Source organism: Serinus canaria, chromosome 6 (assembly GCF_022539315.1).
Source record: "Serinus canaria isolate serCan28SL12 chromosome 6, serCan2020, whole genome shotgun sequence".
NCBI classification, from domain to species: domain Eukaryota; kingdom Metazoa; phylum Chordata; class Aves; order Passeriformes; family Fringillidae; genus Serinus; species Serinus canaria.
In genome coordinates, this window is record NC_066320.1 from 23,870,044 (window position 1) to 23,895,868 (window position 25,825).

Genomic DNA, 25,825 nt, shown 5'->3' on the forward strand with positions numbered 1-25,825 from the left:
TACACAGACATAGACACAGATGCACACAAGTGTGTGCACCCTCCTGCAGCCTCTGGGACAGGATCCAGCTGCTCTTTAAGGACTGCTGTAGGCATCTCATTTATTTCTTTACTAAGGAGGTTTTGCACAGTTGTAATTAGAGCTACAATTTTTTTGTGTGTGTGCATGCACTAAAGGTAAGCATGTGGATATGCAGGAGATATACTTGCTCAAACTGAGGCAGGATTTACCAAATTTATTTCTTACTTTCTTGGAAGAAATGTTACATGAGAGATATTTCCCAATTTTTAATGTGTAGTGGGGGCTAAAGAGCCTTGTGGCTGACTTGCAGCCACTATACAGCTAGGGGCTGTGAATACCCTCCCTTTGGTTGATAATTGGAATGTCTGCCTTGGAAGGAGGAAAATCAGACTTCTTTTCCCACATTGTTGTAAAACATTATAGTCCAATTACTTTTCTGAGTCCTGGTGTCATTAGTCATTGCCTTGCTGGTGGGGTTATTCAGCTGCACTCTCTACCACAGCAAGGATTTGTATGTGCAAGGCATCTCTGAACATATCCAAAATTACAGTTCCTGCACAAAACTGCCTAAAACTAAAAGCATTCAAGACCCTATCAGATTCAATTAAAAACACTTTCTAGATTTGTGAGGAGCCAGTAAAGTGGATCCATGACTCTGGAAGAGGTGTCTCTCAGTGTTGATGCTGATGGGTGCTGTTTCTTTGACAGGCTGGGCTTGCCCTTGAATTGCCAAGGCATCCAAGAGAACCAGTACACAAAATTCCTGCCCTGCTTTTGCTTGTAGAGGCACAGGAAGAGAGAGCTGGGCTTTCCAGATCTGGCTCTTGCTGCAAGGCACTGTAGTGGTTTTAGTTCTGGGTTTGTTTTTTTTTTTTCACCCTCAGATTCTGTTCATTCAGTGCAAGTCCTGTAAATGGGAATTTCACACTGCTGCTTACATCTGGAAGGTGCTTTTGTGAAGATAATGTGATCTGTCTCTAGCTGTGCCTGTGGGAAGACTTCTGCTCTGGCTCCAGCCCATTGTGGTGCCTGATTTATACTGAAAGGGAGGAGGGCAGGGGACAGAAGGAGCCTGCTGTGGCAGTTTTCCCACTGGAAAGTGATAAGCCACACAGGCAAAGGAGGATTAAAGGCGAATATCCTCCTTTTACTTACTGGTTCTTGTTTTTAGGACAAATTTGACAGTCTCAGCTGTTTGGAGATCACAAGTTCACTGGAACGTGTTTTGCTTCTGTGTGTGATCTTGGGATTTGTCTCTTTCAATTTCAGAGGGCTCTTTTGTCTGCACTGCCTGAAGCCACCCACAGATCATTTTCGTCTCTCGAGAGATTTAAAAAAAAAAAAAAAAAAAAAAGAAAAAAAGTGAGGGAAAGTCCTTTACTGCAAGCTTAGTTGGCAAAGCTTTATACAAGTGCTACTCTGATTTCCAGGGGCAGGATTTGGCCTGTGTTTGTTGGGTTACCTCTGCTGGTTTTTTTTATTGTTTCTTAGGATGTGCTATTCATTAATTCCTGTTATCTGGAGATAAGTTTTCTTCAGCTATGCTCACCAGACTGGGGAAAAAAGGGGAGATTGGTGTTTAAGGGGTATGTGTTCCTTTTTAGCTAATCATTCTCTTACTCTGAGTGAACTCAGACTGGTGGTTTATTTTCCAGATGATGCCTCTTACCTTAATTTATCAAAATGTGCTGAATTGGATTCTTTCAGCTATGCTGAATTCCTCAATGGACTCTTTTTCAGAATAAAGAAGTCTTTGATTTTTCATATGTGTTTGCAAAGTGGATTGAACCAAACTCTTAAAAGTTTATTTGGAATCTTCTTTCTGAGTATTCCCATGTAGAGAAACACTTAAAATTTCACTTAACCTCTCTTTGCCTTCTCATCAGTAAAACAAAGATGCCATTACTTGCCTTGTTTCATTGTGGTGATGCTTGCAGAATCTGTTAACACCTGTGGAATTTAAATTCCTCTCCTGGGAGCTTTGTAATAGTTCTATATGCTTCTCACAACTGGAGATGGCACTCTTGGGTATATTGGCAACTGCACTCAGACCTCCAGGGGAAATGAGGATGGTGATGTTGCATAGTGTGATCACTCACATGCACACGTATATTATTGAGGCTGTATTTGTGTGAAGAGATTTTGATGAGACCGGGATTGTGTAGTGATGTAGTGATTGTTTTTGAGAATCGTGCTGCCTTGACCCAGGAAAATACTTGTACTGGAATAATTTTCCTCAGAGCAGCCTGTGCCATGCTGTGTTTTGAATTCTAGGTTAAAGCAGTGCTGAAAGCACATCAGTGTTTTAGGTGTAGCTGAACAGAGCTTCACGGTGCCAGGTTTTCTGTTTCTCACTCTGCCCACCCAAGGAGGAGGTCAGGAAGGTGTTGTGTTCCATAGAACATCATTCTCAGCAATAGTAACTGTGTTCTGAGACTGATTTTGCATTGGTCTTCTGGGGAGGACAATCAACGACTTCCCTTATATCACTTGTTTGTTTATTTATAGTTTTGTCCCTTTCCTTGACTAATGGCAATGTCTTTGTCAAGAATTAAAAGTTTTTTTCACTTTTGCTTTTCTGGTTTTCTCCTCCATCAACCTGAGGTGGGACAGAATCAGTGTCTGGTTGGTGCTTAGTTCCCACTTGGGGTCAGCCTGCAACACACTTAAGCACAAATATAGATTGAACTTGTGACTTGTCCTTTCCCCACCTTTTGAGTGTTTGTTTGGGAAAAATTAGTCTGGTATTGGTGGCTTTTGACAGAATTAGCTTTGAATTAAGTGATTGCATGAAAGAATGCCTTAGAAATTCATGATCATGAATGTGCATGTCCATGTGCTTGCCAATCAGTCCATCTTTAACTAATAATTTTGTGCCTTGAAAACCACCTACCACCACCACAAAAAAGGAACCCAAACCAAACAACAAAACCCTAAAAAGATCTCAAATAAGAAAACATCAAGGAGACCTACATATATAAGTGCTGCTGGTGTTTAAGTCCCAGAGCATTTTAAGCCAATTTGTCTTTGGCTGTGAGCATTTTTACTGACACTGGTTCCCACTAACCCATGGTTGCTCACATTTGAAATTTACTTCTTGGGTGCTCTAGCTCTCATATGGATTGGGGAATGGCAGATGGAAATTGCAGACAAGCTTCCTGTGGTTGGCTTGGAGGGTAGAAAATGTTGCAAGCACCATGGAAATATGTCTGTGGGCAGGAGACAGAGACATAAGCATGCCAGAGCAAGTGAGTGGAGAGCTCTCATTTTTCTCATGTAAATCTGTCTGCCCTCTTTCTGCTGTGCTCTGTGCTGCCTACTGCTCATCCTTGTGCTCTTTATTAATTACACTTGGCAAATATGTGCACAGGGCTGTTGATGAGTTGTGTTAATCTCTGTGCTGATACAGCAGGATCACTCAGAGAAGAGATCTGTCGTGAAGTGAATCAGAGCTGGCCTTTCAGATGTCTGTCTGACATCTACTTTGGCTGCTGTGCTCTTCCCTCTCATGTCTCTAATATGAGTGTCCCCTGACACAGGAGTGTAGGGTCTCCACACAGCCTTTGGTGTGGCGCTTTTCACTTGTTCTGAAGTTCATTGTCAACCTGCTGAAGGAACTGCACTACCTTTGCACTCTTAATTTGTAGGAAACAGGCATTGTATATTTCACTCTGGGGTATATGCAAAGCACTTTGCCAGTGCAGAATTGGCAAGATCTAGAGCTGGGTTTAATGAACTGAAGTAATATTCCTTAGTAGTAAAATTTTATTGGCATGGAAGATTGTTACACCACCAAACACTCTGAAAAGCTTCTGAGTACTTTTGTGATTTGTGGGCTTGGAGATTCCTGATAATTGCCTGAACAATAGGGATCCCTCCAGGAATGTGTTTTTGAGATGGAATGAAATGTGGGCTAATGTTCCTGGTTGTAATTTTTCTGCTTTCATACCAGCCAAGTTGTGTTAAGACTCAAGGCTGCTGAATTGGACAGTTTTGGACACTTGCTGTCTCTTAATTTAAAGAAGTGGTCCATCACATTAAATCTGGATTTAGTGGTGGAGTATGCTATAGAGCATTGTGTCAGGATTCCTCAGTGCCAGAGGCTCTTAATCTGTATTGAAGTATAGACCATTGAAGGCAGATGATTGACAAGTGTTGGCATTTTTTTATATAAGCCTTAAAGCAGGGTATTTAGTAGACGGTGAAAACAACTCCAACCTATATGCAATGTGGAGATGCATGTGTGAAAAATAAAGCAGATAAGAAAATTCTTGTAGAACTGGAACAGCACTTCTTTCCAAAGAAAATATATTTTTTCTGATTATCCTTTCTCCATTCCCATTTCTGTCTACAAAACCAAAACAATTTGTTAAATTATTCAGGTCATTAAGTTTCATGTAAGCTCAGCTTGAAATTGCATTTTCTGGAGGGATTGTATTGCCTTAAGGGAGTTGTAATTCAGCCTCCCTATTTCCACATTCTGTCCTGCAGACTTTTTCCTTTTTTTCATTCTCAACCAGCTGAGCTGCTCAGTGTCCCAAGGGACACCTGCCCTGGGGTGTCCTGGGAAGCACAGTGTGTAGTGTGTGTAGGCTCCTAGCCTGCAGGAGATGAGGACATTTCATATCTGAGCTGCATTTCCTGAAATGAGAAGTATGATCCCATAGCAAAATGCAGTTTAACATTGAGCTGACTTGGAATTAATTTTGGAAAGATTGGTTTGATGAATAGAAACAGTTTAATTTGGCACTATAAAAGTGTTTTCTTTATTTTGTTTAAATAATGCCTAAGTGCAAGCTTTTTCTGTTTCTGAATTGCTTGGAACTTAATAAATTTGTATCTCTTTTCCCCAGAGCAAAATGTTTTAATTTATGTTGCAGAGAAGGCATTTTCTATGGGATGGCAATTCCAGATTTCTCTCAGTTCAGGGGAAGAAAATGTTTTTGTTTTGAAATAGTGCCTTAATTGTAAAATCTCCAGTTTTCAGTAGAATTCAGCTTTTAAAATGAAAAGCATCAAGATTTGCATGCAAAATTACACTGGCATGGAAAAAAAAAAGTAATTTGTTAGTGTTCACAAAAACAAGCTGAGCTTCTTCAACTACAAAGTAGAAATTGGAATTAAATGTCTCAGCCTGAGTCAATGAAGGTTTTTCCTTTTTTAATTTTTCTTTTTCCTGTCAGAATGCAGTTTTGGAAAATGTGTCCAATTTTCCTTCTATTTTGTTCCATCCTTTTTCAACTAAAACATTCAAACAACAGGATGTCAGAAAATCTGATACTTTCCCTGTCTCCTGTTTCTTCTTAGCATGGCTGGGGCAGCCTGATGGTGTCTCAGAATATCCTCTTAGAAGGGTTTGATGTTTCCTCTGCAGAGCTGTGTCAAACACAGCCCATGATACAGCTCGGGATCCAGCCCTGCCTCTCAGGCTCTTGTCTGTGTCTCAGCCCCATGGTGTTCCCTGGGCAGCTGAGTTTGCTCTGGCAGTGTGTAGGGGGAAAGTGCTTTTGCAGCTTTTCTTGGGAAGGTTGTGTGTTCAGACTCTCAGATCCTCCCTGGTTTTCAGACTCCCAGACTCTTACAGGAGTTGTCTTTATTGAATCTGGGGTGTTTTTTCTCAAAAGCAAGTGGGAGCAGAGTGGAAGCTGCCTTTGTTAGTGGTGTGGGAATGTTGTCTGTCCTGGGCTCCTGTGGTGAGTGATTTTAAGGACAGGTTGCTGTAGCTGTTACCACTGCCTCAGGAAATTCCTGCTATTTCCTGGGACCGTGTGTAAGACACTGCTCAAGGGACGCTTGTGCTTTCCATGCTTCACCAAGTAGAGATGGATGTTAGTCAGTCATCCTGGGCAAAAATCCAGAAAAGTCATACTAAACAACATGCTTTTACTATGAATTTATACCCAGAAGCTGAGTAGCATTCAGCCCACTTCTGTAAAGCTGTTGTTGTATTGGTATTTGCAGGGTGGTAATAGATAGGTGATATCTTCAAAAATATAGGGCATAGGAGATCTGGGGGAGACACCAAGAGCTGGGGGAGTGTGGATGCTGCCTTTAGTTGTAATTGCAATTTAGGGTAGAAATAAGGTAGAATCTGATGAAATTTGATCAAGACACAGAGATTTTATTTACAATGTTTAGGAATAAATCCAGGATCCACTGAATTCAACTGTCTTCAATGTGCTTAGACTTTGAAACTCAAATCTTGTGAAACCTCACCCCAGCTGCGAGCAATAAGAGGAGTGTAATTCCAGGCAGGGCAGGGCTTGTGCTATAGTGCATGGCTTCCTAGAGAGTCTTGAGAGGAGTGCTGGCTGAGTGCCTGTGGGATTATAGGGAACATCCTAAAAAAGTCATTTTCATTGGGCTTTAGCTGGGAGAAGGCTGCCCTGCTGGGTGTGAGGGGTGGAGGCACACAAACCATGCAAACCTTGGTTGCTGCAGTTTGCAGCTGGTTCTTCCCCCTTTGTATGGGAAGGTGTGTGCAGGGTTTAGGCTGCATTAAAAAGGATGTTAGCCTTATTTCCCCATAGGATAGTGTTGGATTCAGCTGACATGGACTTGCATATGCTGACTCAAATCTGCCTGGCAGGTTTCTTTTCACACCCTGCTGGAAGCAGCTTGGCTATTATCTTCTTCCTAAAGGTCTCTGCATGGGGAAATAAAAGGAAAAATGCAATAGGGGATGGTAAAAGTGATTCCAGGAGAGGGGAGGAATGCTTGGAGCATCTATTCTAAAGTCATTAAGATGGACACTGACTGCATAGTCACGTACCAAGGTCCCTTACCATTTGAACAGGTTTTTTCCTGGTATTATGCTGACAGTAAACGAGTGCTGCAGCAGCTGTGATATTGATTAATCCTTTGGCATTTTTCTGCAAAGCTTTAAACTTTGCTCTCTCTCACAGCTGGAGCAGATGTGAGGAAAGCTGGCCTCTGCTTGAATTCTTCAAGGAGGAAATGATGCTGAAATGTTAAAATGATGCAAAACAAAAATGAAGAGGTGCCCTGGAGCTCTTACTTGAGGCTGGTCCTGTAGAATCCAAGGGAATCAACTGTATGACATTAGTTATGCTAAAAAGGCAAGAAGCAGATTCTCAAATGCTCTTACCTTCCCTCTGTTGCCTCATCCCACATGAGCTTGGGAGGTTGCACAGAGGCTCCCAAGCTATCAGAATGCATAACTGCCTTTTTGGACAGAAGGGCATTGGGCAATATAGCTTGTAGCTAGGAGGATTACATTTACCTGTGAAATCTGAGGTCACAGCACCAGGGAGATCAGAGGGAAAGTATATTCCTCTGTGGTCCCCCATGTACTGCTCAACTCCCTCTCCCCCAACCTCAGTTTTGCAGAGGCATGACTCAGGAGTGCTTTCTTCAGAAAGTCAGTGAGTCCTGGGGCCTCTGACTGTTCTTGGGCACTAAAGATTCATGTGAAGGTCTGTCTTGCTCAGTGCATAAGCAGAATGCCATACTCCATGTTCCTCTTACCACTGTGGGGAGGTGATGGCCTGTAGGAATTCCCACGTTCTGGAGTCAGTGACAGCATATGGAGAAACAAAGCTGACTCTAGGCAAGAGAGACTGTTTTGGTGGATGGGGATCTACATAAAAAAACTTGCCAGTTCTTTCTGTGGAGATGAATAATTAATGATAGAAAGTTGAGAGACAAAAGGAATTGACTGTAATTTTAGACTGAACTATTGAATTAACAAGGGTGCATTTGATTCCATCCCTGAATTTGAATAATCATAGTTGCAGAGAGGTCAGCTCACAAAGTCTGATTAATTCCTGGTGGCATGTTTTATTTCAAATGCAAAACATTTTGGGATTAAAGTAAGTGTTACTAGTTATACAATGCACTAAGCTAATGATTTCCCATTTTGTTTTTTAAACCTACTTTATCCTATAATACTGCAGCTTTAATGGATAAATGCTCAGCTCTCCTTTAGGTGGTTTCAGATGCCCTTTGTATTGTTACAAAATCTAACATCAATCTTTTTTTCTCCTCTTTTCCCTTTCTCTTTTTCTCACTCCCTCCCTTTCCCCTCTCTAGGTGATTCTCATTCTGACAAAGCTCTACGACTTCAACTTGGGGAGTGTAACGGAGAGCTCACTGTGGAGGTAGGTGGAACAGGGACATCACAGCACTGTGTCTGGGGGCTGACCCGGGCTGTGGGCATGGGGCAGGATCTGAGCTCATCACAGGGGGAGCTGGGAAAGAATCTGAGACAAATAGAGCTGCTCTTTGGAAAAGGGATGCAAGATTAGGACACATTCCTTGAGTGAAGTGGGGTCTGCAAACAAGAGGGTTTCATCATGTAATGGCACTTCCCTGACACAGAGGAGCTGGGTTTCCTTTTCACCTTTGAGTGTCCTTCCTCTCTCTGCTGTGAGGCTGGCAATGAGAACAGGCTCTATAGATGGGTACACACTTGCTTGAAGTGTGTCTGAGAAGGAATAACACACAGTGTATGATACAATCTTAGCTGATCCTTGTTCCTCACCCCTGTGAGCTAAGATGGGCATCTTGGTAGTGACTGTGTGTGTGTTGGGCTGTGAGGAGAGTAGCTGCTGAAGGACTGGAGATGCCACAGTGTCTTCTCCACTGTGGAGGTACTTGGATGGTGACACATAGCTGCCATGTTCCTTGTCTGGCATGGGAGATGGACTGTCCTGCCTTGGGGAAACATGCTTCTGGACAGAGTGTGTGTTTGGAAGTGTGTGTCTGCATTTAAAATAAATAACTTAAAATCCCCTCATCCCTATAAATAGGTCAGTTCCTTGATATTTGAAATCACCATATTCTTTCATCCTGCCTGTGGAGTGGTATGCCTTTAACAGAATTGCTATCAGGTGTTTTTTACCTTAGGTGCATTAAAAAAAAAAAAAAAAAAAAAAAAAAAAAGAAAGAAAAAAAAAAAAGGCAGCCAGGGGCTGGTGAGACCAAGAGCCTTGTTTTAGATTCACCTGGTGCATTATAGCTATTGTGAAACCTCCTCAAAGTGTAGTTGGTGGAATGGTCAGTGCATTGTAGCCGTGGCTTGGGTGTGAGCTCTTCCTGGCAGATGGTCTCTTGTACTTCTTTCTTCACAGGTGATTTAGAAGCCCCTGTTTGGAGCAGGCTTTGGGCATTTGCTGAAGGTTTATTCCTGTAAATGTATGTAAGGGTTAATTATTCAGTAGAGCTCTTCAAACTTCTCAATTTGAACAGTACTTAAGAAGCCTAATTGCACTGCACCACGGTAATCTGCAAAAGTATAAATAACCATGCAGCTAATAGGAGAGAACAGTCATTTCCACTTACCCTGGTACTTTTCAAGGTATTAATGCCTTAAAAAACTTTTGCCTCTTTACGTAGCAAGTACAAATGGCACAGTGATTGTACTTTAAAAGTAATTGCCAAACAATCTGCCCTGCATAAATAATGTAACAAACAGGCAAACTTGTCTTAATCCTGAGCTTGCAGCATCACCTGAGCTCTGCAGAAAGGTAACAGCAGCACCCCTTTTGGAGGCTTCCCAAAGTGATAGAAATGTAATTAATCATCAATACAATTGAAAGCATCCAGCACTTGGTCAGCTGGGAAAACTCACTGCTTTGTGGGAGCATGTTCTGGAATACTTCTGCAGCTGGTCTCCAGTGAAATAGGGGCCAGTGGGGGGCCTGGAGATTCAGAGAGGTTGAGAAGTTAGAACATCTCAGGTTCTTTTCCTAAGTCTATGAGGAAAACTCAGGGTAAGAGCTAGTACTAGATCTCCTGGGCACGAAACCTTATTTTCTACTTGGAAAATTCAGGAATAAGCCATGTTTTACTTGACAGGGGAGTGTGGAATCTTGGAGAGCATCTATGAGTTTCTCTGCAAAGGACATCATAGAAATGTAAATAGATACTAAATGTAAGAAATAAGCCAGAGAAATACCCCTTTTCTTGGGATTTCCTGTTCTGTTTGCACATTCAGGCCCCTGAATCTTTCCATTATTTAAATTGGTGTTTTCAATATTTTCTTTTTGTTTTTGAGACCCGAAAATATTAAAAGGAGGATTTGTCTTTGCAGAATGAATGTAAGCCTCCTGGCAAAAGGTTTGCTTTCTTTAGTTACTTTTTCTAGACTCTTTGAGCCCCCAGACAGATCACAAACTGAATGCAACTTCAGCTGTGTATCAAAAGATGATCTGTGTGTTTCCAAGGGGTTTGGTTTTTTTCCTGTGTTCTAACATGACTAAGCCAGGAGCCCTTCCCATCTGAGCTGTGGTGCTGTTGATATCTGTCCTGACCACTTGGCAAATACAGCTGCCTTCACATGGGAGGAGTATGGCTTTTGTGGCAGAGAGCAATGAATTACACAGCAGAGGATGCTGAGATAGAGCAGAGTGCATTGCAATCTCCAAATACCATCTTGCCTCCACTTGCTCTGTGCATCAGAATCTCCTCCTCAGTTCCCCCTGGGTTTATAGCATGAGAGGCTTCTTTTAATGGAAAACTGAATTGCCATATAAAAAGAATTTCTAATCCCTGCATCTAAATACAAAAACAAGTAAATCAATAGGAAGACATCCTGAATGTAATTAAAAAGGGAGTGAGAGCAGCAGAGGAAGAGGAGAATTAGAAGTTACATTTGAAAACTGCTTCTATATCAGGCTGGTATGAGCTTAGACAGGGGAAATTCTAGTCAGCATTTGAATGCAGGAACACAGACATTGCTTTAATATCCAAATTCATGCTTCTGGGCTCAAACAATCACAAAAAAGGTCTTTATTGCTACTGAAGCAGCCAGCCTTGAAGCAGCCAGCTTCAAGGAAAAAACACACACCCACACACCCCCTCTTCCTTGTGAATGCCACATCTCTTCTTCATCACAGGAGATACCTGTCAGTTGTGGTTTAGATTTTTGTTTTTCCCACTGAGTTGAGTGGAGGTGATAATTTTCCTCCTGTGAAAGGAAGCTACTTTATTGCTACTTTACTATACTTGTGATGGTGTGAGTTGTTTATGAATTTCCAGAGAGATGTCTTTTTCATAGGTCAACAAATATAATTGTAAAAATTATTTAAGCTTTTAGACATGCAATCCCTTCATCAGTTCTCACTGCCTAGTGAATTATCTAACTGTGTATTTAAGAACCCTGCCTGCTTTAAATAAAAAAATGAATTAAGGGATGGCCATATGGTTTTCATATATTTTTTTCACCCCACTTACACCTCTTCTCTATCATCAAAAGGAAAAAAAAAATCCCTTTGAATCTGTAAACTTATGTGGTTTTGATTTGAAGTGCTGTTGGAGCATCTCAGATTCCCAGACTCTCTCTAGGCCAGGATCCCTGCATCAAACTTCACTGTCCATGAGGAACTGTAAGCATACAGGAATGATCTGTATGAAATATGGATTCTTTCTAAAGAGTGGGTGTCAGGCTCTTCACAGGAGTTGTTTAAGCTGTACAGTATTGAGATAAGGTTGTGGGAACATTCTGGATAAGTATTTAAAGTTGATATTGTAGTATTTAAAATGTTTTCAATTGTTTCAACCAATGTGTATTGAGCAGTTGCTTTCTGCTAAGATAACTGGAATAAAAGGTTTTCCATTGTTGCCTGCTTTAGTACTCAGGAATGTATTCATTTATTTTATTTATTTGGATTGCAGTAGCTAAAAAGACAGCTTCCATCTCAAGGGAGTTCTCAATCTCAGGCAAAGACAGAGAGACAACAGGGTGATCCAGAAGACAGGAAAGGCACAAGTGAGCAAGGAGCTATTTATGATCATTGCCACAGCCATGACTGCAACACATCAGCTAATTGGGCAGTGGGGAGCAGTTTAGATTTTCTTCCAAAGTGCAAGCACTTGCATGTGTCAGCTCTGAGTCCCTGCTACCATTTTACCCACCTCAGGTAGGTCCCCTGGAGTTCCTCTCCTCTGGCTGTTTTCCTGGCTAAATTATTTGATTTTACATAATGCTGGCCCATGCATTAACCCAAAATTGTGACTAACTATTTCTGTTTAAGAGGCTAAAATGATGATGAAGAATTTTTTAATATATATATTCTTTCTTGTTTATTAACCAAGAAATTATGTCTCCATGGCAGCAGTCAAAATCCCCAAGGATTTTTTTTACTCTTGTGGCTACTGTGCCTAAAGAGGTTAATCTGTTGTCTCAGTTTTTGTTGAGTTAGAAAAAAACCCTTTCAGCTTTTTAATAGAGGCAGCTGCAAAATGCAGCAGCTGCAGCCCTAGTTTGGAGCAGAGAGGAGTAAAACCCCCCAGCTTGGTTGCAGGCTGCCTCATGTCGTGCATTGCTGTTTCATTCAGCTCTGTTTGAAAAACCAGAGGGCTTCACATTGTTTCCTCCCATGGAATTGCCTCTTAAGCCTCCCACGGTCCCCAGAGACCCTCAGCATGTGTCAGTGTACCTCTAGCATTGTAAAAATTTCCCAGCTCACACTGATTTCTGTGTCCTAGGTTTGTGTGTGGCACGCAGAGCTGACTTCATAGGGCTGCTCTAGGTGGGAAAGGGTGAACGTGGTGTGATGTGAACCTTACCACTCTCTACAACTCCCTGCAAGGTGGTTGTGGTCAGCTGGGGTTGGTCTCTTTCTCCGGGCTGCAACTGACAGAACCAGAGGATACAGTCTTAAGCTGCACCAAGAGAAACATAGATTGGATATTAGGAAAACATTTTTCTTGGAAAGAGTGACAAAGTTCTGTAGTGGTCTGCCTGGGGAGGTGGTGGAGTCATCATCTCTGGATGTGTTTAAAAAAAGACTGGATATGGCACTCGGTTTAGTTGAGGTGTTAGGAGATGGGTTGGACTCAGTGATCTTTAAGGTCTCTTCCAAGCTAGTGATTCTGTGAATTCTGTGAAGCACCCTTTGGGAACTGAGGTTAGTCTGGTTGCTCCACATTTAGCAGCTTCTAAGACTGGTGAGTGAAGAAGTCAGGGATCAGGAGATTCAATAAACCATGACTCTAATTTCCATATCATCCTCTGTGAACCAAGCTAAACCTGAAATAGGTCATGACAGAGCTTTCTTAGGAGTGTTTCTATCCCAGTGTCAATACGTTTTTAGATTGCATTATGAATGGTAAATTCTGGTTTGTTCCACAACCTCTTGTTTAGTATTGGTTTGGCTCCACTGGGCCATTGCAGTTTTCCTGGAGTTTGCTGTATTGAAATGCAGTCTCCATGACCAGCAGCTGACATCTCCTCTCAGTATTGTCAAATTTGATTACATTTATAATTTTCCACTTTTATGCTGATGACATGCATCTTTGATATGTGCTATTTTCTGGATGATTGTATTCAGGCGTAAAATTAATGGAGCTGATTTTCAAAGTAGTAATGCTTCCCATTATTGCATCTTCTTTGGCACTTTTTGATAATGCTGAAAAGTGCAGAAATCCTGTGCTGATGAGAAGGGTTTCTTGCCTTTGCAGTGAGCCACCATCAGGGTGTTGAGGGAAGGAGCCAGATGTGTGTGCAAGCACCCTGATCTCTCTTGGATTTCAGAACCAGGGCAACCAAAAGTTTGGCATCTCCCCTATTGCTTTTGGCTAGAATGTATAAATGACTTAGCCTAAAAAAACTCACCATCATTAAGCTATGGGAGCCAGCTCTGAAAATCTTAGTGGTTGAGAGCTGTTAGGTGCAGACTGTGTTTGCTGAAGAGCCAAGGGATTGGGAAACCACAGCAGATGACCACAGTGTGGGATGAGAGTTTTTCCTTGAGACTCCCAGCACCCTGAGTTGCAATCAGGGCACACCTTCAACAAAGTCCCAGAATTGTGCAGTTCTTAACCTCCAGTACTCTTGATGATTAGTTTCCCCACAGTGGGAAACAGTTCAGCCTGGTCCAGTTCATCCTGGCTGACAGTCATAGATGACATAGATGTCATCTTGGCAGGGGACCCACACTGGAACCCTTTAAGACGTGCACAGTAACTGCATATTGGCCCAGCTGCTGCCAAATGACAATGGTGGCCCTTAATTTAACAGTGTGATCTAAACAAATATTGAATTGTGGATGTCAGGGAATATACTGAAGGGAGTGTTCAGATTTGCTTGGGCTGTGTGTAGCTGAATGTGATGAGTCATGGTAATTAAAAAAAAAAAAAAATTAAGGAAGTTGAACAGAATGAACCATAGGTTTAGCCCTCCTCAAATGCACCAGAGCCCCAGGTAGTGTCCAGGGCATACATTCTTTGCAGTTACTACTAGAAGGAGATGCTGTCATTACAACAAAGGGATAGTGTGAGTTAAAACTGTTTTAAATCTCCAATAATAAAAATTATTAGGCTTATCTTCAATTCAGGGCTATGCTTTGGGATTAGGCAAAATCAGTAATAGTAATGAAGATAAGAATTCCTTTTTTAATACTTTATTTTTTAAGTATAAGCCTAACTTCTGTAGAGAAGTTTCATTTGTCTCCTTCCCAATGTTTCCCTAGCCCTGTTATATCCCACAGGATTTTCCAAAAAGAGAATAGCAATGTTCACACCTTTGCTTTCTGGTGGTTCCTTGCTGTAATTGTGTTAATGTTGCTTCAGAGATGGTGGAGACCAAGGGGGGCATTGTAAAATCATGAGAAAAGTATCATCCCAGCAAATGAATCGAAAAGCCTTTGTATGTGTCTTGGGGTGGTGTGTGGTTTGAAGTCCCACCTTTGCTTATGAAGATGTCTTATCCTCTTGTTTCATGAAACTCATTTGTCTTTTGTGAGGCAGCCTGCTGACTGGTCCATTTGTTGTGTCTCTTAACTGCTTCATTAGTGACCTTTCTGTGGGGGTGGGAATGTCATCAGACAGGGGGCCTTTTGGATTTATTAATTTTTTGTTTGCCAAGAAAGCTCTGAGACTAATTGCCAAGACTTCCCAGAAGATACTAGTTTACAAATTTTAATGACATTTTTGATTTATTAATGTGCTACCCCCTGCATCTGCTCATCCCTATTCCTTGGTGAAATTACTACTGAATTGGAGAGAGTGAATAAAAACAGAACTGCAGATTGTAATGGTGTTTTGGATAGTCTGCCATTTTAAAAATAAATGCCCAGGTTTTATGTATTTATTTATATCTGGGAATCTCTGAAGAGGTAAATCTTGGCTTTGTCTGCATTCAGCCCCAGAACCTTGTTTTGTTGTTGCATGGTGGGAGCACAGGTGTTCACATTTTCACATGCAGGTAACTCCTGTCCCACCTGTGCTACACATTCCCACTCTGTGCCCCATTCACAAAGCTTTTGCAGCTTGAAAACAGGGCTGAAGCTGTTGATGTTCAAATGTGTGGCTGTGAGAGGACTGGGCTGATCACTGACAGTGGATGCTGCAGATGTGTTTGCGTGGGGAATGTACACTTTGAATATACCTAAAGACGTTATGAGTTTGTACATATGTTTTGATCCCATAGCTAAAATTAGGATACTGGGTTGCTCCTTTTGCTAAGTAGATCTGGTAACTTTTGGATACATCTTGTTTTCTGGCTGAATACAGGGAAGCAAAAAGAAAAGGCAATTTATCAAATTCCTAACTTTTTGAGGAAACATTCTTGGGATGAAAGTGGAATTCCACACAAAATGTACAAAGAAAAAAACATGCTGTGTTTTGCTTTAATTTTCCACAATTCAGGTAAGAGCCCCAGCCATCTCTCCTGAATTATTTATATTCTACAAAAGCGCTGCAACAGGAGATACTGAGAATCTCTCCAGGGAGAGACTCATTCTAATCTTATGTGTGGAAGATCCAAGTTCAAGCCCTTGCTCTGAATAAGTATAAAGGGAAATGCTTTTTTATTCCTCAAGTAATTACATTGTGTAACTCATTGCTACAGGATGCTGTGAGGCAGAAATAATAAAAGCATAAATGGATTTCAAAAGGGGACTCGGTGAATTAATGGAGGATATTTCTGCTGGTAGCTGAATAACGTAATAGTGTTTTATAACAATGAAGGAACAGACAAGTCTACAGGTTTTGGATCAGAGTTGCAGAAACATCTTTTTTTTGTTATCTATTTGTCAGCAATGAGCTCTCATGCTTTAAGTATTCTAATGGAATTGCTGGAATTGTGCTGGAGGTGTGATATTCCACAGTATTTTAGTGGGTTTGGGATCTGGAGATTTCTAAGTCCAGAGAACTGGATGACAGATCCTGGGAAGAAATGATGTTGTCTTTTATCTCTTTCATATACTTTCTCAAGAATATTCTGTGGCAGATTAACACAAATATTTGTAATTTGGTGTGTCTACTGTGACCATTTTATTCAAACAAGGGATTTGAATCTTCTGCATCACAGGTGGGATCTCCATCACTTGGTATCATTGGGATGCTACCATATTTTGTAAGTAAAGGTGTTTCATTGGCCTTGAAGTAGTCTTTGAAATTGTAGTTTGAAAAAAAACCAACAAAAACCCACCCAGAAATAAATAAAAAAAAAACCCTACAAAAAATATCTTTGGCATAATTTGATTTTTAGCTAGTCTTTTTAGGCACTCAGCTGGGTCAAAGGACACTTAGACCTGTTCTGATCGCTAGTCATTCCATTCCAGAAAACTAGATAATAAAATGGGAAATTTAGGGAATTTAATGCCAAAAGATATTTCTGGTGTAGATTTATAAGTGTTAGGATCTCAGTGTGAACTAATGAAATTTGTTATAGAAAAAAATGAAGTGTTCTAGGAAGCTGGAAGAATATGCTTTTCCCTGTGTTCTCACCTAATATATACTATATTTATTATAGCTTTTCTGTCCTTATTGGTGAATTTCTTTGAATATGGCTCCTGAAGAAAGGAGACATCCTATCTCGTTGGCAATGAATTTCAAGCTCTGGTCATGTTCCCAGGCAGTCGGTTCTGGGGCTTTCATGGAGCAGGTCAGAGGAAGCTTTGCCAAGAGCAAATGTGCTTTTGAAGCCTCACTGTCCCTATGAAGTCATCTTGTCAGGGCTGGCAGGTAAAGTGTGTTTGTAGTGCTTTGCCTACTTGTTTAGAAGCAGCAGGGCAGCACTCAGGAGGGAGCCTGTAGCCAAGAACCTGCTGTTGCAGATCCTGTGGGTGTTGTGACTGTTGCTGCATCAGCAGAGCCACACCTGTTAACAGGAATTGGCTCCACCATCGCTTCTTTTATCGTTTGGAGCAGCAATTCCACTGCTCTCTAAGCTTAAAGAGCTGCTCCTTTTGTTGAGTTATCTAATCTTACATTCTAATGAGATCTGGATGTCGACTGCAAAACTTTTTGCAGGAAGCCACACGTTAAGATGAATTTGTTTTGACCTTACTAATGTCTTTTTCTGATCACTCTTTGCTGTGCAGAGGAGTTTCGTTGGCACAGATTAATAGTGAGTGCATTCAATGGGAATCTGTGCCAGTAGTAATGAAAACCACACATTAAATTTGCTTATAAATATGCAAATAGATAAGTGAAAAATAAAACTTTCTTAATAAATTACATAAGAGTTTCCATACTAAATCTCATCTATTAGGATTGGGAAAGGAGGTGCCCAGAAAAGAATATGTTAAGAATCTTACAGTGTTATGTGATATGGACAGGGTCTCACTAAAGTGAGTGGTAGAACATCTCATATGAGGAAAGGCTGAGAGAGCTCTTTAGTCTAAAAAAGGGAAGGCTGGAGTGGGACTGGTGGATTGCATGGATTGCATCAATGTGTGCAAATTCCTCAAAGCAGGGGGTAAAGAAGATGGAGCCACATTCTTTTAAGTGTCTGCCCAGTGACAGGGAAAGAGACAACGCATGGGTGCAAACTGAAACTCAGGATGTTCCCTCTGAACATGATGGAAAACATTTTTTACTGTGTGACTGAACACTGGCTGAGATTGGACAATGAGGTTGTGGTGTGTCCATCCTTGGACATATTCAAAAGCCAACTGAACTGATCCTGAGCAAATGTCTTCAAGGTGACCCTGCTTAAGCAGGAGGTTGGATCAGATGAGCTCCAAAGATTCCTTCCAACCTCAGCAATTCTTTGGTTCCAAGAACAATGAAGAAGCATTGACCTAAGGTTCAGAGCCAGTAGAAGAATGTGGTTCTCAGGACAATATTTAGTTAATCTGTGCATCTCCTTGCTGGAGCCTGTTTTTACTCATGTTTTAGATGGGTTTCTAGAATCAGACAGAAAATCTTTCAAGGATTGTAATACATGCAAAGAATCATCTGTGGCTCAGAAAGTTCCCTGGCCTCTGGTGAGTCAGAAAGAGATAGATACTGTCACATACTCTCCAGGCAGTCAGGCCTGCATAAGGAGGCCCAGGCTCTTGCACAGAACATTTTTGTTGGTGCCACCTCATCATTGCTCCAGTGCTGCAGGGCAGTGCCCCTGTCCACACTGAAGGTAGGCTTTGCATCGCCTTACAAGATTTCTCTCGAACCAAGCTGTTCCTTTTCTTTCTCTTCCCATCTTCTTCATCCCTTGGATTTTCTGCTCTTTCCAATTAGGCTTCAGATCAAGCCATAAATCTTGGATGCTTTTTACAGCAACTTGTAGAATTTAGTTCTTAACATGTGTTGTGTCTGTTTATATTGATGTTTTATTATGTTGTGGTAGTTTCTTTCCTTCCCCCCCCCACCCCCAAAATGCACTGCCATTTTATAATGGCTATAAATAATCAGAAGGATGGAGAAAAACTGTTAAAAAATTTGCAAGAAATCCTTCCATCTTTCTTGTAGTCTGGTCTGTCTCTCTCATTATGTCCATGGTAGATTCATTAGGCTTCTAATGGAGTTAAAAGTGCCCATACGGTGTGGTCACTTCTCCAAACAATATTTTAAAAGGGCTACATTTCCCCAGCCTGGAAGGCAGCCTTTGATTTATTTACTTACCACATGTGCTTCATCTGTAAAATCCGTCAGCCAGTTCTTTTACAGTATATTCCTGACCAGTGAAAATGAAAGCTCTTGTAAACTACTAGATCATGGGAAGCTAGTGTATTTTTACATTTAGAATTTTCTACCTGTGAATAAAAACTGTAGTGGACTAGTGAGGCCTTTCTGTAACCAGATTGCTAGGCCTTGTTTCTGGGTCTTTGAAGGCCAGTTACTTTAGAAAATTTACTTTAGAAAATATTAGTAGTAAATTATATTCAGTTTTCCCTGAAGGTTGCTGTGCAGATGCCTGAATCTATCAGCAGGCTAGCAGCTGGGCATTCAGCATCCTGCAGATCTAGTCAGGCATGTAAAAGTCTGGTGGTATATTGGAAAGGTTGGGTTGATGATACATCCAAAAATTTCCTTTGGCATCTGTAACAGGGCTGTTACATGTTGTTTTTTGGGTCTTGTGGTCTAGCTCAGGGTATCTGTGAGGAAGATGATAGCAGGAGACAGGTAACAGGAAGATGGCTGGGCTGTTAATACAGCTCTTACTGCCAAGCCTTACCCCAAAATCAGGTAGTTTGCCCAGGGTTGAGAGATGCACTGTGAACTGACCTGGGTGAGTTCTGGTGCATTCAAAATGCAACAATCTCCAACTATCTGTAACTACTGCCAGGAGTGCAGGGCCCTCTTTTTACAAAAAGTCCTGGAAGTTCCAAAGGTGCCTGGGGAGAAGTACACAGAAAGGAAGAGAAACCCATCACTGGGGCCTGGGTTCTGGCCTTGTGGGAGCCTGAGCTCAAAAAGAGTAATCAGCCCCATGGAAAGAGAAATCCACATTGGTCTTCTTGCATTGCATCTCTTTCTCTGAAATGTTAAAAATTGTAGGAATAATTTGTTTTAAGAAGGAAGCCTGGTTGCTGATTTTTGGTTCTGGAGGGGGATGAGTAGGCAGCAGGTTCAGAGCACAGGTCAGGAACAGCTTGGAAAAGAGTAGTTCACACACAGGTAATATGTCCCAGGTCTTGGTGTGGAAACAGGAAGATCACACAACATCCATCACCACACAGGGGTGTATGAGCTTCCTTGAAAAATCATAAAGTATGATCCCTTTGGGTCTTGTGTAATTACTTCAGAGATGACAGAAAAGCTTGGCCATGACACAAGTCTCTGTAAAGCCATTCTGTTGGAAACCTTGTCCTTTCTTTGGATTACTTGCAGCTGTAAGTGTGGCTAAGGAAAACCAAGGGAGTAAGATCATCTGTTCAAATGTCAGGTTTCAGCTATAATGTTATATTGCCATGGAGTAGTTAAGCTACAGAGTAAGCAGTAGACCATGGTACATCATTCAGTGTGCCTTTAGCAAAGTAAAGAATAAATGTCCCCTGGAAGATTAAAATCCCATTGGTTCTATTATGTGTAACCAATAAAGATAAAAGGGATGTCTATGAGGAATACAGAGTTACCACAGAACTTGTGGCATTTTACCCCCAAGTGCGCATTTTCTATTTTGTACAAGGCATAGGGAACAACAGAAGAAGAGCTTTGGGGTTTCTCTTCTGGAAGAGTGTATGGTAGTGTGGACTAGTGGACCATTTGCCTTGCTAAGGATTGGAGAGTGTTCTGCACCAACACTGCCTAATCATAGGGGCTGAGGGGTTTTAGTCACACCATATGAAAAGTTTGTATATGTTTGTTGTCCTGTGGCTTTTTAACAGTGATGGGCACAAGAACATGGCCCATCTGTGGTGGGAGACTTACAAGAAGCCCATATTTCCTTTTTGAAAGTGCTCCTTTTAAATAGTGACAGTGCTCATAGTTTGTTTAGGTGACAGATGAGGGTCAAGTTAAGGAGGCTGTGGTCTAACTTAGTTGTTTAGCTGAATCTGATCCAAGCAGGGTGTATGGTATGGTTTGGCATGAAACATCCTCTGTCACATAACATATCCGAAGAATCAGTGCTGTGACTGTGCAGACATGGGAATGGTGCTTTTCCTCAATATGCAACAGCAAACTTGTTCAACTTGTTCTGATGTCTCTTTGGTTCCAGAGCATCACTGGACATGGCACTTTGCCATGTCCCTCTGGCAGATCTGGAATTGGTTTGCCATTTGCACTGCTAGGAAGCTCTTGAGGCATGCTTGGCAGTGGTGTTGTTGAGGAGCTCAGATATTGTGGAAAAGTGGGTTCTTGACTTCCTTAGCCCAGATATTCCAGTTTTCTATTGTTAAAGTCCCTGTATCACTTGCAGAAAGCCAAGGCAGAATCCTTTGTTCTCAGGACTCCTTTCTTGTGTTTTATCTTAGCTTCATTGGTCACTGTGCTCCTTCTCATCCCATGTGACAAAAACCATTACAAATGCTGCAGTAAGCTGTGTTGCTAACTGTTATCTTCAAAAATGACATTCATAAAGGTTAATAATTGGAATGAGCTCTGGCAGTTACTAATTAGCACCATTACACAATCAGCTCACATTCTGGCAGCATTAGGCATACTTAATCAGTCAATTATCATTGATCTTGGAAAGTGGTGCTCTAAAGTTAGCATAAGGTGCCTTTGTAAGTGGAGAGAAGGAATTTGACACTGCCACAGTGGTCAGGCTGCTGGGAACATGTGGTTTGAGGGACCAGTGTGGTGTATCTGATTGTTGTGGATAGATTGGAATTAAAAATCAGATAGTATAGACTCACCTTCAAACAGGCATAAATAGGTCCTATCACTGTCTCTCTTTGCCATTTCAAACAGTAGAGGGTGTTCAGGGAGAGAGCTGGCTTTGGGGAAAAATGGATTTAATGACTTCAATGAATTTCAGTTAACGTGTAATGACTTACAAGCTTTTCGAAGAACAGCTGGAGCATAAGGTACAATTTTCCTTGGTTTTATTTTTCTTCATGTGAATTATAGTTCTCAGGGTAAGAAAGTTGTAAACAAGATGGGGAGGCACCAAAGGATTCTAAATTCTAAAGGATTTCCCTTTAGAAGTATTTCATAAAGTGACCTTAATCTTATGAATCTAAATGTTATGATTGCTCTGTGCTCTCTCAGACACTCAGGGGCACAGAGCCTTTGCTGCTTCTACTGGCTCAGAGTGCAGAGAGAGCAGGGCTGGTGCTGCACACAATGGCTGTGGTTTTCTAGCCAGTGTTTGGCTGTTCCCAACTTGAGTGTCTGAACAAGCATCTCTTGTAAAACCATCTGTTATTGTGCCTGGTCAGGAAGGTGTGCAGCCATGCGTGGCCCACGCAAGCAAGGATGGTGGCTACAGTCCAGTGTGTGAAGGCGATTTTCCAGATCTCTGGATGGAAAATGAATGTGTGGAGTGATGAGGGCTGACGTGCTGGTTTCTGCACTTGCTTCCCCTTTATAATTGTGTGTTTTGACTGTTTAAGATACGGTCTGCAATGTGTGCAAATCCACAAGGGATAGAATGGGCAAGTTGTCAACAACATGTTGGAAAGTAAGGGGAATCCAGGATACTGCAAAAGTAAAGCAACTTGTGTAGGTGAAAGGGCCAGGAAAAACATGAGTTGTACTTGATTCTCCTTTGAAGTTTGGCCCAGGGCCTCTGCCTGTTCAGCAAAAGGGAAAATGCTTTGTTCTTATTATTTTGGAATGTGTTTGTAATCTGTTTCTCTCTCCTGCTGCTTATTCTCTGAGAGTTTTCATTGTGGGCAAATGATCCAGAAAAAAATCTGGTTAAAATCTTACAGGCTGGATGTTTCCTCTAAACCATTTTGTGCAGCAGAAATCTGAGAATACACTTCAGGGCTGAAGTCAGAACAACATTGATTATTTTTCTCTACATCTCAACATTCGCCTTTGCTCTTGGAAAAATCTGCAAGGGGTCTTGAGAGTAGGGACAAGGAGAAAACATGTCAGAAATTCAACTCTGGTTCCAGCTTTTGTGAAAATTTAGCCCAATGTGAAGGGAATTATTTAAAATCCTTGATCATACATCTGATTCCAGAAGTACTTGATCATACATTTGATTCCAGAAGTAGTAAAAAGTGAGTGCAAGAGCAAACAATCCAGACCCCCAAAATTTCCTTGACTGCTATCTGAGATGCAGATTCTTCTCAGAAGTTGCAAGGGAACTTCGTTGTAGAAATATTAAAAATCTGAGTATGGGTATGGATTGTACAATGATTATTTAGGCTGGAGAGAGGAAATATGTACAGGAAACCTATTTTAGATGTAGGTCACTGATGTAGTATCCAAATTTGGAGGAGATTTGACTAGATAACCTTTAAAGGTCACTTCCAACCCAAACTATTCTATGATTCTAAGGAAGTCAGAGTGTTTCCAGGCATTTTTCCAGAGACTTTGGGTCAGGTCTTGTAAAAGTAATGAAGAGAAACATGTCTTCATATATCAGGTACTTAGCCTGAGAAAATTCCCTGAGCTAACCCTGGGCCAGTCCTGTGGAATCATGTACCTCAGGAGAAGCTGGCAAGAGCTGCTGCCTGGGCTGGGTGGCAGGGCAGGGCTCTGGCACCTGGGTGCAGATGCTGAACTGCAGAGCTCAGGCAGGATTTCCCCTCAAAACCTCCAATAATCCATAGCCTGTGTAGGTGATTCTGGAGGTGACAGATGTGCTTTAAGAAATGAGCAAGGCTCAGAACTGGTAAACAGCTCTGGCATTCTGCAGTAAGACAAATGACATCACCTATGAAGTGTGCCTTGGTATGGCAACAAATACTATGGCAACATCTGTAAGTGGAGCTAATTTTAGAAAAGAGGTGCCAGGCTACAGTAGCTCAGTTAAGGAAAACAGTTGGACACTTTGTTCTTACAGCAGTCCTGTAAGTATGCAAATATATACAGCATAATAATTTCCTCCCCCGCCTGGCCTCCCAATACCTGTTCTCCAGTTATTGAGTATTTTGCAGCAGTGCAGAGGCAGGTTTTAGGAAAAACACCCTTAAAGCAGAGCATAAATTTCTTGGGAAGGTGAGGAGTGTCCATTTTAAAGGACTTAAGGTCCATCTTAGCCTTTGAGGTTGATTTCTGCTTCTGGTTAGTCGTGCCTTTGGGAGGGAGGGCAGACATTGATGGATTTTTGTTAACCCTATGTCTCTATTCCAGTGACAGGAGAGCCTCTCACCCACATGGGGAAAGCAGCACAACAGGCTTCATATTAGAAACTGACTATGGAAGGAGTTGAGAGGTTGAATAATTTTTCCTTGAGTGCATTCAGCACACTTTTGACCTATCCTACCTTGTCTTGAAATGTCTCCATTAGAATATTATGTAAATAGGGTAGTGAAGCCAGCATGGAAATTGGGCAATATGGAATAAGAAGTGTTAACTTGACACTAAGGCCATGCTCTCTGCAGAGCATCTGTTCTGATTTCAGTCCCATCAACAAACAAAATATTGCAGTGCAGATGAGCAGTTTGATAGGATCTTGGGTCTGATGGCTTGAGAACATGAAAAATTCTCATCTCACCTCTTTGATGCCCTCTCCAACTGATTACAGAGTGGAGACCACAGAGTGCAAAAATCAGCTGGCTGATGTTGGAACAATGCTGGAAACATGTGAGTGCTGTCAAAGCAGCTGTGTTAAGCCAGCAGTGCTGGCTGAATGGCTGGTGGAAGAACAGAAGGATGTGTTTGAAATGTGAGGGATCTTGAGCAGCTCAGCATCTCACTTCCTTTTCTTAAACAGACATGGAGCTGTGGCAAATGCTGTTGTGTTTGTAAAGTGAGGCAGTGGATGATTTCTTAGATACAGTACTGGGGAAATTGGTGAATATAGGCAAGTGCTTCTTGATAGTGATTTTTTAGCTCGTGGTCAGGTAGGAGAGATCATAATATAAAGACAGTCTTAGGACCTTGTTCAGTGGAACAGACTTTACTTTCCTTTCTGAGAGTCACACTCCTTCATGGAGCAAAATTACCAAGCGATTAGGTACTTGTATATAGAGTAAGATTTTATCATGGGAAGATACATTTTAGAAAATGAATCTTGACACTAGAATCTTCCTTGGAAATACTGGGTGTAATCCTAAATAAAGTGAAAAAATTGCCTAGAAGACACTATGGGGATAAGCTGTTAAGTGTTAACTGTGTTACTGGTGACTCATGGATGTGGAACTTATATTAAAGAAATTCCTAGGTTCTAAAGGCAGAAGGAGCATTGTACTCAGACACTGTGCAAGACATGCAGGAGAAGAAAATCAGTCATAGACATTAAGCAGAGATTATTTCCTCATCTAACATCTGCTTGATCAAGAGCAAAACTCTTGGGGCAACATCCTATCTTGACTGTAAAATCAGCAGTAATGAAGAATTTACCTTATCCATTAGTATAGTCTGCTGTAACAGTTTCCCTCCCTGTTTTTAAAAAAAAACACTCAAAATAGAACAAAATACCTTCTCACCCATGCTTGCCTAGCCTGTGTTTATCAGGTTTTAGCTCTTTGTGCTTCTGTGGACTGAATAGAGAGGCTCTCTACTTCCCCAAGCAGGTACTCACATCCTGTTTAAAGACCAGTTGTTTTTCATAATGCAGCAGGTTTTTCTACTCTCATCATTCCTGTTTGGGAGATGCTTCTCTTGACAAATGCAAAAAAATTCAATGTCCTCAGATTTCTCATGTTCCATTCATAATATGTGGGAAGAGAATTCTCGGAAAGGTGCTCTTTGTAGAAGTGCAGTTCTGCACATCCTCAGATTCATAGATTTAAAGCACAGAGAAGAAGTAATGGTAATAATCTAATTGTATAGTGCAGTCCAGAGAATCTTACTCAATAATTTCTACATTGAGTCCCCAGTGTAGTTTGAAGTATTGCTTCTTGGCTGGAAACACACTCAGTCTTTACTAATACTTCTAGTCTGTCAATTATGTGATCTGATTTGCATTGCTGCTAGAACTGCATTTCATTTTTGATGCTGCAGCAAATGGACTCTGGGCTGAGTTGGCCAAATTCAGTGATGCTGAAAGACAGGCTGATTTGCTATAAATCTGAGAGCCTCAGCACCTATGACATTTCAAATT

At 41.4% G+C, this 25,825-nt stretch overlaps 1 protein-coding gene across 1 annotated transcript in view; it reads left to right on the forward strand.

Moving 5' to 3' along the window:
• SORCS3 (sortilin related VPS10 domain containing receptor 3) overlaps positions 1-25,825 on the forward strand; it is a 263,400-nt gene that overhangs the window by 73,773 nt on the left and 163,802 nt on the right. Inside the window, exon 2 of the mRNA XM_030241406.2 lies at positions 8,074-8,141. Coding sequence (XP_030097266.2) covers positions 8,074-8,141 — 68 coding nt within the window. The remainder of the gene's footprint in view (positions 1-8,073; positions 8,142-25,825) is intronic.